The sequence below is a fragment of the Gastrolobium bilobum genome, unplaced genomic scaffold, assembly GCF_033153095.1.
Source record: "Gastrolobium bilobum isolate Gb01-03AN ecotype WA unplaced genomic scaffold, APGP_CSIRO_Gbil_v1 utg6129, whole genome shotgun sequence".
Classification (NCBI taxonomy): Eukaryota; Viridiplantae; Streptophyta; class Magnoliopsida; order Fabales; family Fabaceae; genus Gastrolobium; species Gastrolobium bilobum.
The window spans coordinates 125,045-143,568 of NW_026895895.1; the positions used below are offsets into that span (position 1 = coordinate 125,045).

General features: G+C 32.9%; 1 protein-coding gene across 4 annotated transcripts; it reads left to right on the plus strand.

Annotated features, from left to right (window-relative positions):
* Nucleotides 1-2,656: 2,656 nt before the first annotated feature.
* On the plus strand, nt 2,657-16,053 carry LOC133296675 (histone-lysine N-methyltransferase ASHH3-like). Of its 4 annotated transcripts, XM_061495718.1 has the most exons (17): nt 2,657-2,805; nt 3,839-3,916; nt 4,028-4,053; nt 4,151-4,194; nt 4,557-4,591; nt 5,052-5,184; nt 5,419-5,530; nt 6,391-6,490; nt 7,389-7,467; nt 7,575-7,746; nt 7,874-7,954; nt 8,121-8,244; nt 13,859-13,886; nt 14,038-14,122; nt 14,431-14,476; nt 14,556-14,656; nt 15,569-16,053. In XM_061495718.1, exons 6-16 carry the CDS (start codon nt 5,097-5,099, stop codon nt 14,625-14,627), a joined length of 987 nt encoding a protein of 328 aa, XP_061351702.1. In that variant the 5' UTR covers nt 2,657-2,805; nt 3,839-3,916; nt 4,028-4,053; nt 4,151-4,194; nt 4,557-4,591; nt 5,052-5,096; the 3' UTR covers nt 14,628-14,656; nt 15,569-16,053. The 4 variants fall into 4 exon arrangements, with proteins under 4 accessions (XP_061351702.1, XP_061351700.1, XP_061351701.1 ...); XM_061495716.1 differs by lacking the exon at nt 4,557-4,591; XM_061495717.1 differs by lacking the exon at nt 4,557-4,591 and having other exon boundaries at nt 15,577-16,053.
* The last annotated feature ends 2,471 nt before the right edge of the window (nt 16,054-18,524 follow it).

An 18,524-nucleotide genomic window follows, 5' to 3' on the forward strand; every position in this document is an offset into this window, starting at 1 on the left:
TTAAGTCTTGAAGACACATTGGGGTTAATGATCTAGACCCAATTGGGGTTAATGATCCCTTGTAATTCGGCACTCCAACAAAGCATAGTATCGAGCTAAAGGCAATTGTTATGGGTTAGAATATTGGATCCAAGATACAATCTAGAGGTGTAATCGCCTGCAATTATTTATAGGATCCTCACTTATCTCCAAGATCCTCTCAAGAATCTTAAGCAACTTAAGATTCCCCCACTCTTATAACTATAGGTTCACAACTATCAAGTATAATTTTTTTTATATTATGTACTATGTCTCAATTGATGTTTTTAAACTTGGATCGATCATTCACTCAATTAGAGTACTGGATTAATGAGTCATTGATTCAACTAGTGGATCTCTGATTGAATCGTTTGAGTTAAATATATATAATAGTATTAACAAATATTAAATTAGAAGCACCATAACCGTTAGATAGAGTTTGTCTAGTGGTAAGGGTTGTGAATTTCAATCCTTAGGTTCTAGGTTTGAATCTTATTCCCATGGATCAGACCAGTTGGGAGTTTAGCCTGATCCGGTTTTCATAACACTGATCTCAATTACTCATTGACTTGAATGTTACCGTCTTTATAAATATTGCATTGCATTCCCTATTGTATTGTCAGAAGAGCATTCAACAGAACCACTATCCAATTACTGATTGACTTGAACGTTATTGTCTTTATAAATGCGACATCCCCTGTTATATTGTTAGAAGAATAGTCAACAAAATCACTATCCAATTACTCATTGACTTAAGCGTTATTGCCTTTATAAATGCGGCATCCCCCGTTATATTGTCAGAAGAGTAGTCAACAGAACCAGTATCCAATTATCATTGACTTGAGCGTTATTGTCTTTATAAATGCAGTATCCCCCATTATATGTCAGAAGAGTAGTCAATGGAACCACTATCCAAATACTCATTCACTTTAACGTTATTGTCTTTGAAAAATGGGTTCATTTTTTCTGCAGTTACTGCATATAAATTATCTGCAGTAAGCCCAATACGACGTCGTTTTGGGGCGGAAATCATAGTGTTTTTGTAATTTTAATTTATTTCAGGATTATTATAGTCTTTATAATTATAATTTTTTAATATTTTAATCTTAAAACGACATCGTTTTTGAGAGTAAATACAGATAACTTATCTGCAGTAATTGCAAAAATATTTTTCTGTTTAAAAATATTGGCATCCCACATTATATTCTCAGTAGAGCATTTAAGAGAACCACTACCCAACAAGCATCACCAAAAGGAACAAATAACTACACCATCAGCCAATTTAAATATTACGTACTTAACAATTAACTTTATACATATTATCAAGCAGCAATAATGAAAAAGAATCAGGAAACAAATGTTTGAGAATGTTGTTAGAGTACATATTGAGAATGGGGGATGAAATGAATTAGGAATGTATATTAGGATTTGGATTTTGGGTAACTGGCAGCGTTATTAACCAACTCAAACTGACGTGGTTGGTTGGTTTTTTCTAAGATGCTCAAAACGGTTTTTTCTTTTGAAAAAAAATGAAATGAAATTTGACCAAAAACGGCATAAAAAACAACTCCAAAAAAAAAAATCTTAAAGATAAAATATCATTTTTAGTTACAATAAAATCAAATTACAGATTCAAGTATATATAAAAAAAAAAAAACACGAAACCAGATTTAAATAAATAAATAAGAGTAAAGACCCTTTTTGATCCCTAACAAAAAACACGGTTTACACTTTAGTCTCTTACAAAATTAAATTAGTCAGTTAGTCCCCAACAAATTCAAGGTGAACCCATTTTAGTCCTTTTGAGGGACTAATATGAGTCTTTTTTGAATTTGTGAGAGACCGCAATTTCAACTAAATAGGTTCACTTTAAATTTGTTAGGGACTAACTGACTAATTTATTTTTGTAAGGAACTAAAATGAGGATCATATTATTTTGTTAAGGACTAAAAATGATATTTACTCAATAAATAAAGAGGCTGTCTTTTCTTCGGCAGTAGAAGATATCAAATTTTCATGCACATCCATGGGAAATCGTGTTAATGGTTTTTTCTTTTTAATTTATTAACTACTAGGACTCACTTGAAAAAAATGTATCTATTGCATAAGAGATCAATTTTTCTATTACAGAAAAATATAATTTCCCTTTAAATTAAGGGAAAAATATTTGTCAGTTTAAATGATATAAAGTTATGTCATTTTAAGTGAGAGATAGACACAAAATAAAAAAACTTATTTAAAATTTAAATTAAAAAAAATCATCCATTTTCTCCTCATGATTTTTATTTCTTGTGTCAATCTCTCTCTTAAAATGACATAAGTTATGTTATTTAAAATAACAATCATCAAACCCATAAATAAATGGTGGGGAAGACTTTTTGGTACCCCGTTTGCAGATTAGGAATTACAGTTACCAGAAAGAGAAAGATTTTGAAATTAAAAAAGCAGAAGAATATTAAATTATCTGTCATTTCCTTATAAACAAAAACATTTAATTAAATTCCTTTTATTATTTTCCTTCTATGACACCTAACAATCTTTTTATTTTATTTTATTTTAAAATTTCTAACCGTTCAATTCAATTTACTCTTCCAAAGTTGTATTTAGGGGTTGAAAAAAAAAAAAACCCTATTTTTTTTTTGTGTGATGGTGTTTGAGGTTTGTACTTTGAAGGCATCATAGCGAATCAACAAGTCAGTTTGAGTTGGTTGATATAATTACGTACAAAAACCAAGTCCATTTCATTTCCAGATACTCACTTTCACTTCTTCTCTAACACCATTCCAGGTTCTCTCTCTTTGGATTTTGTATATTCCCATTTTGCCCTTGTGTTTCAGTGTACTTGTTCTGATTCTACAATTCCCTTTTGGATTCTTGCTGATTCCATTCCAACCCTTTTGTGATTTTCAAGTTTCTTTACTGTTCCCTCTACCATTTACGACAATCTTTCGTGGGTTTTCGTCAAAATTGAATTTTTACTAATGCTGTGTGTGAGTGTGCGTGACCATCTTTCTTTCTTTCTTTTCTGTTTTAATATATAATTCTAGTCCCTTCAGTGGTTATCTCGCACTGTGTTGTGTTTCTGTCCAGGGAATGAAAACGGGGGAAACGAAAAGTTTGAATTTTTCAATTGTTTAGTTAATTTTATTTTATTTTTTCTTTGATAAATCATCTCTTGTTTGGGTGAACGGAAATGTAGAATTTTCATGTTATGTATGTAGGATTTCATATTAGTTGATCTCATTTTTAAAATTTCTGAACTTTGTTTCCTCTTCCATTTTCTTTTCCTTCCATGCCAACAGAAGGTGAAAGAATTGAACTTTAAAGTGAGACAAACATTGTTTGTTTTATTTTTGTGTGTGGGAATAATGGTGTATATTGAAGCAATTGGTTTTTTAAGAGTATGAATTGTCAAATGCCATGGTGAGAGTGGCAACTGCTTCTACATTCAAGATTTTAAAATCGAGTAACAGATAAAGAGTGGTTATCACCAGTTATAAATACTTCCAGAGAAATGAGATGGGATGGCTGAGACTTGAGACCAGTTTAACAATTTACTGTCATTTTAAATTATTTCTTGTGACACCAAGAGTTCCCTTTGATAGATTAAAGATGAGAGACGAAATAAAACATTATGGCTCTCAATAAAAAAAAGTTGGTGCTGGGTGTAGGACTGTATGGGATTGTTAGGAATCTGTTTTAGATGTTTGTATATGTATATTGGTTTTATATGTTTATTAAATTTTATTTTCATATTTGTTATTGAACCATCCATTTTGGATTGTCCTCTTCAGTTTCTTTATTCTGACTTGTTTGACAGTCTAGAAGAAGGAACAAGTTTTGAAACATCTTTCTTCTGCTCACAGTCATATTATCGTCTGCCGTCGCATGAACATGTGTAAGAAAAATCCGTTTATGCATATTTTTTATTTAAACCTCAACATAAAGATAAATTTTGATGCCTTTAATTACTTTACATAAAGCTGACAAATTGTTTTTCATGTTGCAGGCAAAATATGCCTTTGAAGAAATCAAGTAAGTCTTGTATATCAGTTTTGTGGGATTGATTTTCAATATCCAGTTTTTTGTTTGAGCCTCTTTTGAGAAACTGAGAACCATGCTGATCACATAGGAATATCCAGTACTCTATCAGATTCCATGCCTGCCATGAAAAAGGTTGTTTGGTGTTGTAATACATTTGATTAGTCCTTTTCTGTAATTCTTTAAAATCATGCAATGCAATCTGTCATATTTGGATTTATTTGAGAGAGTTTATTTGAATTATACTATTCCCCTGGCAAAGTGCTGAGAAGTTAGTTTGGAAGAAGTTAGTTTGGAAGAATTTACTATTAATTCCCGTATGCATATTTATTATCTGTAAAGTCAACTATTGGTAAAAGAGTAAAACATTTTTTTAGGCTTCTCCTTTTCTTTTGAATTTAAATTAGGTCACTATTGAAATTTATGAACCCTTTTCTGTCTCTTTAAGAACTTGATCTTAGTCTGTGACACATGGGAATTAATTTTTTTTTTTCCAGAATTACAGCACCGGGTTGTGACCCTTGAAGGAGTGGTAAAGTTGCTCTTTTGTGATTGAAAGGTCACAGGTTTGAGTTTGGGAAATATTCTCTTTGTAGAAATACAAGGGCATGACTGTGTACAATCACCCTCACCCATATCCTCGCAAAGTTGGGGGTAGCCTTGTGCAACGGGGCTTGCCCTATATAAATATAATTAAGCATTGTACTCTTGTGGCAACTGTTTTCAACTGAAGTTAATATACAAAGTAGCTACTACTTCAATCTCTTTCATCTTGCTGTTTATATCTTGTTAAGTTTCTTTTAAAGATGACCTTTTTAATTAAACAATATATTTTTGTTTTGATAGGGTTTCCTAATAAATTTAACTTTTTTGAAAATATGTTATAGTAGTCTTTTTCTATCATGCTTATGAGAATCCTATTCAATGAGAATTCCTCTTTTTAAATTGCGTTTGGGCTGTTGAGTGAATTCCTTGCCTTTTCTGTTGGACAGAATTCTGAGCAGGATCGTTTTGGATCTGTATTCAACAAGTTGGTCATGGAGCTTGGGGAACCTGTTGACTTTGAACTTCCAGATTGGTTTAATAAGTCGAAGTCAAAGCCAACGTACACCTATATAAAACGCAGTATCCTTTATACATGTTGTTCAGTAATGTTAACAATAACTGTATATCTCATGTAGTGCAGTGTAGCCTTTTCTTTATGACTGTCTTTATGTATGTTGACCCAACAAATCTGCAATCTTCAGTTTGTAATTTCCTTGTTCTTCTGAAGTATTTGATCCTGTTATGCTTGGTGTGTCTTTTTAGCTGTCCTGTAGTTTTAGATAATCTTCTTTTGTTGATTCTTATGAATTTTAGATATATATGTCACTAAGAAGGTCAAGAGACGGTTTGATGATGATGGCATTTTCTGTTCCTGTACTCCTTCAACTGGATCTACTAGCGTATGTGGTAGAGATTGCCACTGTGGGTAAGTATTCCATATGCGTGTACCTTATGGCATTTTTTCATGTGTTTATGCTCATTTCTAGTACATGCCTACTCCATTGTTAGTAATGTTCCTGAATCTATCTTCATTTACTTTGGTTATAAATTTTATCATCAGCAGGCAACCATCCAAAATCACCATTTTTCAGAAATATATTACTTTTTGTGTCTGTGAATCTGTGTGAGTGTTTGTGTTTCAATGGGCTATATAGTAGTGTATTAAGTTGGGATTGCTTAAGCATATGCTAATTCAGAAATATATTACTTTTTGTGTCTGTGTGGGCTATATAGAAGTGGATTAAGTTGGGATTGCTTAAGCATATGGGCTATATAGAAGTGGATTAAGTTGGGATTGCTTAAGCATATGCTAATTCTGATATTAGAATAATATCAGATACAATTCATCATTATCATTATTATTGACATTGTTATTATTCTCATTGTTGACTGACCTGAACCCTGAGCAAGAATTTTTCTCAAGCTGAGTATGGCATAGAAATCATGTCACATTCTTTAAAGCCCCCAAAAACAGAAAAAAATAGGGTGGTGTGGCTTTGATTGATTTGGTTCCATAAATTTAAAAATATACTATGAAAACTTGTTCCCTGGCTGAAAGAGCTATTTCCTTGGGCTATCATACTGGTGATTAGCCCTGGTGCAGTGCTATTATGTTTAAAATGAAAAGTTATTTTTTCTAGAATTTGCTGCTGCATCTAGTATAGATTTTGTTTGTTTTATTTAGCACACAAAGGCTCCGCTTTTTTACGGTATATTACCGATGCAAATATATCTACATAAATCTGCAGTCCTATTATTCATTCATTATGTTGACATTCCCTATAGGATGCTTCTGTCTAGCTGTTCTTCAGGCTGTAAATGTGGGAGCTCCTGTCTTAACAAACCATTTCAGCATCGTCCAGCGAAAAAGATGAAATTGGTTAAGGTATAATTGGGTTTTTTTTATAATATAAGTTTCTTTCAGTATTTTCTCTTCCAAAATAAGGATTCTATTTAGAGACATTTGAAATGTTAGCTTGGTTTTGCTTGTACACTGTATTGGGCATGGTCATCCAATTTGGGTACTCTTCATGTGCTCCATCTTAAATTTGTGTTCATATTGCAATGCATATCTTTACTATTACAGGAGGTACCTGCCTTCTTTTTGTCCTGAAAGTTCCTTTATCCTTATTCTATTCATTTTTGTTAAACTAACTCATTGAAACTGGAGTAAACTCTCAATTTGGTCTTTCAAAGATTAAGGTGTCGTCACATTAGTCCTTCAAAGATTGTTGTCATTAAATTAGTTCCTCAAAGATTAAAGTATCACCATCTTAGTCATGCAAAGAATTTTTCACCAAATTAGTAAATATACATAATCATCACCAATGGAAGACTAAAGTGGTGACATAAAAGGACAAATTTGGTGACAATTTTGTACCTATGAGGGACTAATTTGGTGAATTTGTTTTTGGAAAACTAATACAATGAATGACACTTTAATCTTTGAAGGACTAATTTGGTGATAAAAATCTTGGAGTACTAATGTGGCAACACTCCGATCTTTGGAGGACCAAATTAAGGGTTTATTCTAAAAACTATATGGATATAAAGGTAAATTCAATAAAATTGATTATTATATTCCTTTCTGAATCCACTTTCCTGATTTTCCTCCCCATTATCAGCAGCACTTCTCTATCATCCCAATTCCCAGACCTTATTTTTGTACACATATACAGATCTATGCTGATATTCTATCTAGGTTTTTTGAAATCATATAATCACTTGCATTTCTCTCGTAATATCTACACTTAACATACTGAGTTTTAATGTATTTCTTGTAGACTGAGAAATGTGGTTCTGGAATTGTGGCGGATGAAGATATCAAGCTTGGGGAATTTGTTATTGAATATGTTGGAGAAGGTGAGATAATTGTTTTTCCTATCTACATCTATAAAATGAGCTTTTTTTTGTTCTTTTTTTTTTTTATTCTTTTAAAACCTACTTATGAATGTTCGCTCTTTCTATAGTCATCAATGACCAAACATGTGAAGATAGGCTTTGGGATATGAAACGTCGTGGGGAAACTAACTTTTACTTATGTGAAATCAATCGAGATATGGTGATAGATGCTACATATAAGGGAAACAAATCAAGATATATCAATCATAGTTGCTGCCCCAATACTGAGATGCAGAAATGGTTGACTACTAATTGTTTTATTCATATGATCTTGGAGTGATATTTGTTATTTTATCCAACATTATTTGATAGAGTAGGTAGGCACTTCGACTAACAAGTGCCTTTTTCTTTTTTTCCCCATCTTAAGGATAATTGATGGTGAAACCAGAATTGGCATATTTGCAACTCGTGACATACAAAAGGGCGAGCATCTGACTTATGATTACCAGTATGAGCACTTCACTTGCCTATTTCTTTTATTACACCCTTATAATTGAACTATATCTTCTATATTAATAGATATGCCTCTGGAAAGTTTTGGGGTCTTTGGTGTCTCCAAAATGATGCTAGTAATGACAGTTATGGTGTATTCTGAGTTTCTAACTATATAGCAGGTTTGTTCAATTTGGTGCAGATCAAGATTGCCACTGTGGTGCTGTCGAGTGTAGGCGTAAGCTGGGTGTGCGACCTACCAAGCCTAAGTCTTCAGATGCTGCGTTAAAATTAGTTGCATATCAGGTGGCTTCATCTTCTCTTAAATAGCAATTATATCCAGAGTAGATATATGACTCGAATTCTCTATGGACTGTTCAAAAATATCAAAGTACTAAACCAAACTGAATTTCGGTGTCTTTCCAGTATTTCAAAACTTTGCTGTGAGCTTATGCTTTTGAATTGGTTAATAAATACATTTATACTTAGTCAAATTTTCATTAGATTTGTGATTATGAAATGCATCTACTTTGTGTTTTCATTAACTTATTTTTTCATCATGATTTTTTTGGACTTTAGCAATGGAGGTGTCACTATCCTCATGTATTTGCTGAATGGTTTTTGAGTATAATTGAGGATTGTAAATACTGTTGAGATAGATAGTCCCACATTGGTTGTATGTGCAACTAATGTGGAGTTTATAAGGCCTTGGGCACTCCCAACCTTTGAGCTAGCTTTTGGGGTGGTGACCTCAAGGTTCTTAACATGGTATCAGAGTCTCGCCGCCCCCCACTTTCTCTTGTGGTGTTTCTTAGCACAGGTAGGCTGGGCCTGTTGCATTGTTCACCCTTCAAGCCCAAAGGGCTCTCGTGTGAGGGGGCGTGTTGAGATAGATAGTCCCACATTGGTTGTATGTGCAATTAATGTGGAGTTTATAAGGCCTTGAGCACTTCCACCCTTTGAGCTAGCTTTTGGGGTGGTGACTTCAAGGTTCTTAACAAATACATTGATTAGTGAAGACAAAAGAAAAAGCCTTTTCTGCTCTAAACTAAAATTCCATTTTCAATGTCTATAATTTTGTAATATTTTAACTTAATCAGACTGTTGTAGGGTGTAAATATATCAGTTTAGATTACTCTAGTAAGTTGCGAATTTTAATAATCAGTGGTAACTAGCTTTGCTTGTATTGCCTTTGATTTGTGAAATACTTTTTGAGGGATAGTCAATTGGTTGGTAGGATACCACTTTTCTAGAATCATACAACCCAAGAAGCTCTGATATACCGATTGTTAGAGTATAATATAAACTATTAAAGAGGCCCTCACCTTAAAGTTTAAGCTTTTAGGTTGAATTGGTTCTTTACATATTATCAGAGCCTCGTGTCTTGAGTTCGATCTTCACCGCCCCCACTTTCTCTTGTGGAATTTCTTAGCACAGGTAGGCTCGACCTGATGCATCATCCACCTTTTAAGCCTAATGGACTCTCTTGTGAGGGGGCGTGCCCTCACCTTATAGCTTAAGCTTTTGGGTTGAATGGGTTCTTTACACCAATTTTTCCGTTGTATCCATATTTTATCTTTTCAGGTGTACTTGCTTCTGGATGCATATCAATTCCCTTTTTTTATTTTTTGGGAGAACTATTAGCAGGTTCCATATTAGGCACCATATTCCATTTTGGTGTTGTATGTACATTCAAAATTAACTATTTCGCAGAAGAACAACCTCCTGTAGATAGTGGTTATTTCGCTAAAAAGATGTGAGGTTAGAGGAATATAAACATAATAGCACACTCTTTACAGTAGAATAACCGCACTTGTTGTGGTTAGTTCTTACTGTGTTTTCAACAGTGTTTATTCCGAGGTCAAGTTGTAAAAAATGATGCTTAAAATCAGGCGCCAAAGTGGAACTTATTTTCAATTTTTTTTTCAATCTAAAGAGTTGGTCTTAATGGGTGAAACTCATTACAAAATGTTTGAAACATTTGTCAAAGGATTTTGAACTCGGATAATTGGTTATGAATTGCTTAATACAAACCAAATTATGTTCGTAATGGGAGTAGATAATTTTATGTGTTATTTAAAATTACCATATCATGTGAGAGGATCCTAACCATTCATGAACAGATCAATGAAAATGATTTTGTTATTCCCTATTGTAATATTTTTCTCTTTCATCTCTCATCACCATTGATTTGTTTATTAATGGTTAGTATCCGCCATGACATGGTTATGTTAAATAACTCATGAGAGGATCCATTCCTGTTTGTAAGTTGTAACCTATCAAATGAATAAATCTGTAGACTTATACTTTTAAGAGGCTAAGCTTGGCACAATGATAAGGTTGCCTGGTTTGACAACCGGGCAAGCCCCCTAAATGTTGTGATTAAATAGTAAGGGCAAGGATTGATTTCAACAGTCTGGCCATTTCAATATCCAACAGGAGGTGCTTGGGGTTTTAGGTTGTTTATAAAAATGAATAAGGGATGATTGGAAGGTTTCGTGATAATCAATCATTTTATTCCTTTTATTTGAAAAAGTTCTTAAATTGTAGAATACGAAAAATTTGCCTTCCATTCCATTTCCATCTAAAGCCCTTTGTCCCAAACATACCCTAAATGTTCAATGGAATACTGTAATCCTTTTATTTTATATTAACTTATACTTCTGAATGTCTGGATTTACCTTTATTTTTAGTATTTGCTTCTCTATGAATTCCTCTAACATTGACATGTGGACTTTGATGAAACTAGTATATTACACTTTAATTTTGTGATCATTTGCATTCAGTTATTCTCTTTTTCAATTCTGTCTGTTTGATTGCTGGACTAATTCCCATTGGGGATGAAATGGGAAAGAAATGGAATAATCATTCGCTTGGCATGTTTGTATGGTTAAGAAATGAGTGACATTTTCATTTTATTCCTATGTTTGGTATGCCAAATTAAGAGAAAAATGGAATGGGTAAAAAAACTATTAACACTTCAACAGTTCTGTGTTGGCTTTAGAAATTGATTCTTTTTCTAAAAAAAAATTGTTATATATTTTATACTCCGTATAATTCAAATGAATTACCGTAAATATAGACGCAGCCATAAAATGAAAATGTAGCTGATCGTAGGTTGAATATATTTATTTGGAACAATTATGAATGCGAAATTCTTGATAAAAACATACATATTTTAGGAAAAATAAAATTTCAAATGGTTTTCATGTTTGCATCATGTTTAATGAGTAACCAAATTGACTTACTTAGCTATGTGGGTGTTTATTATTCTAAATTTGGAATATTTTAATGAGGAATTCTTTTTGTAATTTTCGCAAGCCATTAATTACCGGTCTATGAATGATTTTGTATGTCGAACATGTCCCTTCATGCAAGATTCCGTTGGGCTTGTAGCACGGACATTGCACATGCCTAACTTGTGCAGAAATTTAACTTAAGTATGAAGAATGAGAGCAGCAATGATCGATTTCTTGACGACTTAGTCATAGGTTGTAATGCATTTCCAAAGACCAACTCCTAAAAGCCTGAGTTAGGGTTGGCAAAACGAGCCAACCCGGCCCAACCTGCATTTGGCCCGAAAAAATCGAGTCGGGTTAGGGTTGGCTCGAAAAAAAAATCGAGCCTGAAAACCCTACCTAACCCGACCCGAGCCGGGTTAGGGTTGGCTCGAAAAAAACTTGCAATAATGCTTGCGGGTTGGCTAGTTTTTGGCTCGCGGGTTGTTACACCAACCTCTTGGTGTGCTGTACGTTTGAACTTCTCTGTCTGCTTGGCCAAGCGAATCTTTTTCAACACATACCTACCAGAGATGACATCATGAAAAGTAATAAAAATTGAAGTTGACAAGCTAGCTCTATTGAATTTGCTGGGTTTTCAATTCCAACAATTAAACACGAAAATCTCAAAATAGAAACAAAAAATTAAAAAAAAAATTGAAACTTTCTTTGTTGGGTTGTCCATTATTTAATGGAAAAAAATAATCAATCACCAATCCTTCATGATGCACGGTTTAGCAGTTCATAGAAGAGGAAATAATTGAAGTTGGAAAGCTAAAAGCTATCAAATTTTATAGGCTTCAACTCCAACAATCAGACTTGTGAAGAACGAGAAAAGCAGAACCAAATGCTCCAGATCCAGTTAATCAGTAATTATAAGACCCGAACTCCAGCTTGTATAAAGTGGCAAACCCTTTCCGATTCTGAAAGGAAAATCGGCGCCGTCGGTGGGTCGGTGGAAGTAGGGAACTGATGGTGGAAGGAAGAGAGAACGGTGGAAGGAAATCGGCGCCGTCGGTGGGTCGGTAGAAGGAAGAGAGAACGGTGGCAGGGTGGGGGACCTAGGGCTGGGTCGTTAGGATGGGTCTGTGTGATGTGTTAATGTGTTTCTGTCTGCGTGACTCCTCTACTTGTCATTTTTTATTTTTTTAATTAAAAAAAAAAGGCAACCCGCGAACCAGCCCGTTTAACCCGCGGGTTGGCTCGTTCGGGTTCGGGTTGGCAGCTCATTTTTGCCAACCCAACCTGGCTCGTTTTGTGCGGGTTACAAGCCAACCCGACGGGTTGGCTCGTTTTTGCCATCCCTAGCCTGAGTTATTGGGTGAAGGTCCATAGATGATTTTATATCTCTTAACAAATATAGAAATTTATCATATTGACCCAATTTTGACAAGGGGGAGAGAAAATAAAAAAATAGACAGCCTGAAATGCCATAAGTGATGTGATGATGTGTAGCAAACTGTCCTGAAGATAGTTCTAGATGATCAATAGATTGTCCTACAAAGACACCTGAGATAATGAATGTTCCTCTGGTTGTGAGGGCTAATTTTTGTTGCTTGCAGTATAGGGTGGATGAGGGAAGAGCTTTACTCTAGGACATTAAGGAGCAAACATGATTGAATTGAGATTTTGGTGAAACTTTGTGGCTTGAAAAGATATAAAAGGGGAAATAACAATTAGAATGATTCGAAGAGAATTCATTGGGAGATACACTATTCCTTTTTGGAGGGAATTCCTTTATTTGATGAAATGGACATTCTTGTTTTAAAGGTGCTACGCCAGGCTATTAAATCGCAATTAAAGTTGTGAATAACCAAATTAATTTTTGAATCCTGAATCGTGAGTCATATCAAATCGTAAGATTCAAAGAACCATGAAAAATAGCTTAAAGTATATCATATAAATGATGTATAATGCTCAATGTAATAATTTTAAATTAAGACAACAAAACAATTTAAACATAACTCTCACAAAACAAAATTACAAGTCATATGTCATAACTGAGTCACCTAGAATGATTGCATCAAGCCTATGTTTTGGAAGGATGAATGTAGAGCAATCATATAACCAATTATGGTGTATGTTGAGTGAACAAATGAGAAGAGCGGTAGAATAGCCACATAGGATGCATAGTGTGATAGGTGAATCCCCTGTTTTAGAATTATGAAAACAGAGAAATAGAATAATTAAATAAGGTGTTTTCAGTAGTGCTGTGCTGGTTCCTTCTCATTTAACAATTTAAGCTTAAATTTCAATTTCTATTATGAGAATTGATGTAAGGGGAAAGTAAAAAAGAAAATAAATTAATAAAATCATTGAATTGTGCAATTTGTATCAATGATAAGGAATTGTATCGACTCATGCATATATCACACGATTGAAAGTCATATCTAATTCATCACATGATATGAATCATTGGCTTGCTGAATCGTGTAAAATTGTCAGATTCGAATCTCGAATCATAAGATTCTAACGACTATGGTGCTACAAAACATTTTGCTCTTTCACTTTCTTTCTCATTCTCATTCCATACAATCAATCCGTCAGCATAATCACTTTTATTGAGTTTATTATGTACTACATCTATATTAAATTATAAAGATCTGTCTTGTTGACTAATTGTTGGTCTTTTGTCTGTCAAGGTTTATCAGAATGGAGGTTTGCAAATTGGTAAGTTTGTTTCGTCATTTTGTTAGCTATATGTTTGATTTTTCATCTGATTGAAAACATGCTTTAAAATTTGCTATCATTTCATTTCCTCTTTTAGTTTCATCTTCTATATTGTAAATCATCCATTTTTATGCTGTACTTGATTTTTCAGGAAATTCTCGTGTTGTTGACCAATCAAAGTGCTTACACAATTGCATTGGTGAAGTTATTAGGTTAAAACAACATGGAAATGTGAGGTATATTAAAATTGTATATTTTTTAATTGTGATAACTCTATCTTTAAGGGGGCAAATCGGAGTAAAACTGTTCTTTCATGACTGAAAGGTCATGGGTTTGAATCCAGGAAACAGCCTCTTTGCAATTATGCAAAGGTAAGGCTGCGTACAAGGATTTCCTCCCCCCCACGCTCGCTAGTTGGATTTAACGGAGAGTGGTTTTCTTTTCTTTCTTTTCTATTTATATTTGTATTTATATTTTTTCTATGTTAATTTCATATAACACCTAGAGTTGAATGTTAATCTTTTTTGTTCTTATAATGCTACAGGTTTGGGATTATTAAATGGTTTGATAAATATTCTCAAAAACACTCAGTAAGAGATTCTTTGGTTGAACTTTCATAATTTAGATTAGAATTGGGATCAAATATGAATATGAAATTTATGTTTGCAGATCATGTTTGAGGATGGTTGTGTTGAAATTTATGATATGTCAAAAGAAGACTGGGAACTTGTGAGATTGTGATGCAACTGTTGGGTATAAATTACTTCCGTGTGAGTATTTCCTTTGCATCTATCTTATGACCTTGTTAAATGTTATAACTTAATAGATCTCTCTCCAAATTGCTACACTTCCATTTGATTTATTGGCTTGAAAATGGTGAAATAATTTAGCTTGCCTTCTAATAGTATGTGCTGATTAGGGTACTAGACTAGCACCTCGTTCAATGTGTTTGACTCTAACTCTGTCACGGTGTATAAATGATGAGTTTTCTGATCTCCCCTTTCTTGATTGCTCTCTGAAGGATTTTTGTTAAGCAGTTGTATACACTGCTAGAATTGGTATAGAATCGTGCGTGCGTCTTGCACATGTTCATTATTTTAGGGTTTTTTTAGGTTTATTCTTATTTCTAATGGCAATATCGTAATTTTGTGTTTTTTAAAATTTAATTGTATTTTAGGGTTGTTATTTGGCACCGTATAAGACAGTGTTTAAGATTCTATATGTTGGTTGTTGAGTTTTCTATTATTTGATAATCAAATTGAGATGAAGGGTTTCTCTTTATCAATCTCAATTATTCTGTTTAGCCACTTTTTGTTTGCATTAGACTTTAAATTTCTCCCATGCATTATTTTTATTTTTAATAGGGAAAGGCATAAAAGGGGCTTTTACTTAACTTTAGTCATGGTTGTATGTTATTTTCAGATAATTAGCTTTGAATATTTTGATTATTCAGTTGTAAAAGAAGTTTTTTCCTTCTTAATTTACTCTTGGTCCAGTCTATTTAAACGTACTTCATTGTCATTTTCTCATATAGATTCATTCTTATGGAGACTATTATATTGTTCCATTTATCTTCTGTTAAATGTGTAACCAGGCATATTCTTAATTAGTTGTTGTTATTAGTAAGTATTGGAAATTTAGAAAATAGGGAAAATAAGATTGCTAATACCTGTGTTGTTCAGGTGTGCAGGTGAAATGAACTGAAAATTAGAGTCATTATTCTTTCATTGCATGTGCATAATTCTTGTAGTTGCTGAGGCTCTGACCAACAGAATATGAAGTGGGATAGATCAACATAAGTCTTACTAATTGAAGGCACTATAAAGTTACTTTGTTTTCCATTGACAAACTGTATAACAGAAACCTAAAAGATTGTTGTTCAAAGTACTGAAAACAATCCTTGTATTTGTGCAAATCCTGATTGTACTGTAAAATGAGGGTTGGGGTTGGGTTCATCTTAGACCGGTACCTGGGATTTGTGCAATTGTTGTATCATGTGTATTCTTTTACTTTCTTTTCTGCCTCCCCATTTTTTTGGTAGTTGTAGTTTATAACTTAGTGTTAAATGAGGTGGTTCCTATGGGGAAAAAAAGCAGTTTTTTTTTATATGCATTACTCTTTGATAAATGGATGAAAGCTTTGTATCTTATAAAGTGCGGCACATTAATCATGCTCTAGTTTTACTTGTATTTGTAAGATTTATTTTGGTTAAATGAATGGAAAAACATGTTTAATTTTGTTTTATCTCTATGGCCATGTCAATAGTGCAGCTTTGTAATGTATTGTGTTAAATTATTGCCATACAGGTACATATAGTTGGTACTAACTACTAATACACCTTGGGTAAAGGTATTTACTGGGTACACTTCGTTATATTTCATTTTTCAAATTGTAATATTATATGTTTGGATTCGTCTTAGTTTCGTCAACACAAATATAAAATTGCAAGGGTAACGTTGTATACAATTGATCTTCATCAATATTCTTGCAAGTTGGAGAGTCTTATATCAAGGTTTATCCTTTGCCCTTTATCATTTGGGGAATGATTTGTTTACAATTTTTTTTTATAAATTACACTAAGTATGACCGTTCATACACTCTTGAGTTTGCAAACAAAAAGTTTGTAAATATAATTTTTACCTTATCATTTTGCTATTATTTTATGAGCTAAGGTTTTAAAAATTGTATTTTAGTATTGTAAATATTGTTCTTTTAATATACATATTAATGATGTAATAAAATCTTAAATTAATAAGTAAATAGAATATTAGAAATGAATCATTAAATTTTTTATAAAGTTATTATATACTAACTTAAAAATATACTTTTAATAAAAGTTGGGTTATACTTATCATCATGTAAGTATATCATATTTTATTATTATTTTTTTGTTAATCATTATATCAATTTTAGTTATTATATACTAACTTCAAAATATACTTTTAATAAAAGTTGGGTTATACTTATCATCATGTAAGTATATCATATTCTATTATTATTTTTTTGTTAATCATTATATCAATTTTAAATTAAGATATTTTAGCTGTGCCCAATCATTGAGTTGGATAAAGGAATAATTTTGTCTCATTTTATTGTTTTCTTTCTCTTTCTTTAGTCTCACCTTTTCTCGAGAAAAAATACCTCACCCTAAATGAATAGCCATTCAATCCCGGTCAAGCTTCTCTCCTGTAATCTTCAACATAAATTAAAATATGAAATCTTTGTCAGCATTGCATCACATATAGATTTTTTAGTTCCTTTTAATGAAATCTGATTCATTTCGAACAAACATATTGAGGGCGAGGCTGGTTAAGTTATTTTTTCAATATTATTAAACTCGAATCAGTCATTATTTCGGTCGGGATATCAGGTTAACCAGTGGATTATTGGTTTAACCAGTAGATCATTGGTTGAATCACATGACCCAAATAGATTAAATTTATATTTTATAATAAATTATATAATAAATATTTTAAATAGTGCATTTTATTCAATATCCCAATGTAGTTTAGTGTTAAGTACTAGGTTGTTTCAACATGTGACAAGGGTTCGACCCCTGTTGGCTACGACTTGTGAAATAATTCTATTAAATTATATAATTATATAATAAATATATTAAATGATGCATCTTAACTAGCAACTAAACATAGCCTAGTGGTAAGTGTTATATTAGGCATTCTCATTGTACAAGTCCGAATCCCATCTGCTGCAAAAAATGTTAAATAGCATTTTCAAAAACCAATCGGGCCTGTTCGGTTTTAATAACCTTTGGTGCAAGAGCTTGATTTGGATTCAATTTTGCCCGAAATTTAAGTTGAAGATGGGAGAGGAGGAAAGCTTGATCAGATTTAAAGGTTTCTTTGGCTATTAAGTTAAAGATGGGAGAGGAGGAAAGCTTGATCATGATTAAAGGTTTATTTGGCTAGAGAGAGGGTGAGACTGAAAGAAGAGAAAGAAGTCAAAATGAGACGAGGCTTTTACTATCTCTCTTACTCAAGTGGCAATTTTAGTCTCGGGACTAACGAACTATCTAAAAATAGGAGTTCAAATCTTGAAAAGGACCTTTTGTGTTAGAGCTTCAATTGGATCCGATATTGCCCAAAATTTAAGTTGAAGATGGGAGAGGAGGAAAGCTTAATTAGGATTAAAGATTTCTTTGGTTAGAGAGAGGGTGAGTATTAAGAAAGAGAAAGAAATAACATGAGACAAGGCTTTTACTATCTTGTCTCGCTCACTAATTTGCAATAACATGGGACTTGATATACTTACCTAACGGCATCTACAATAGAGGAGGAAAACTTAATCAGGATTAAAGATTTCTTTGGTTAGAGAGAGGGTGAGCATGAATAAAGAGAAAGAAATAACATGAGACAAGGCTGTTACTATCTTGTCTCGCTCACTAATTTGCAATAACAAGGGGCTTGATATACTTACCTAATGGCATCTACAATCAAACTTGATATATTAATATATAAACATATTCTTTTCTTATTTTAAATGTATTCAATATAAATAAGTATTTTTCATTTTTTTAGAAAGACCTCCCTAGAAAATAATTTTAACATGACCGATTTCCCTTTTTTTTTGCAATCAGTTTTGCTATAGCGCCTATTGCTCTAACCTAATTTTCACCTTTTG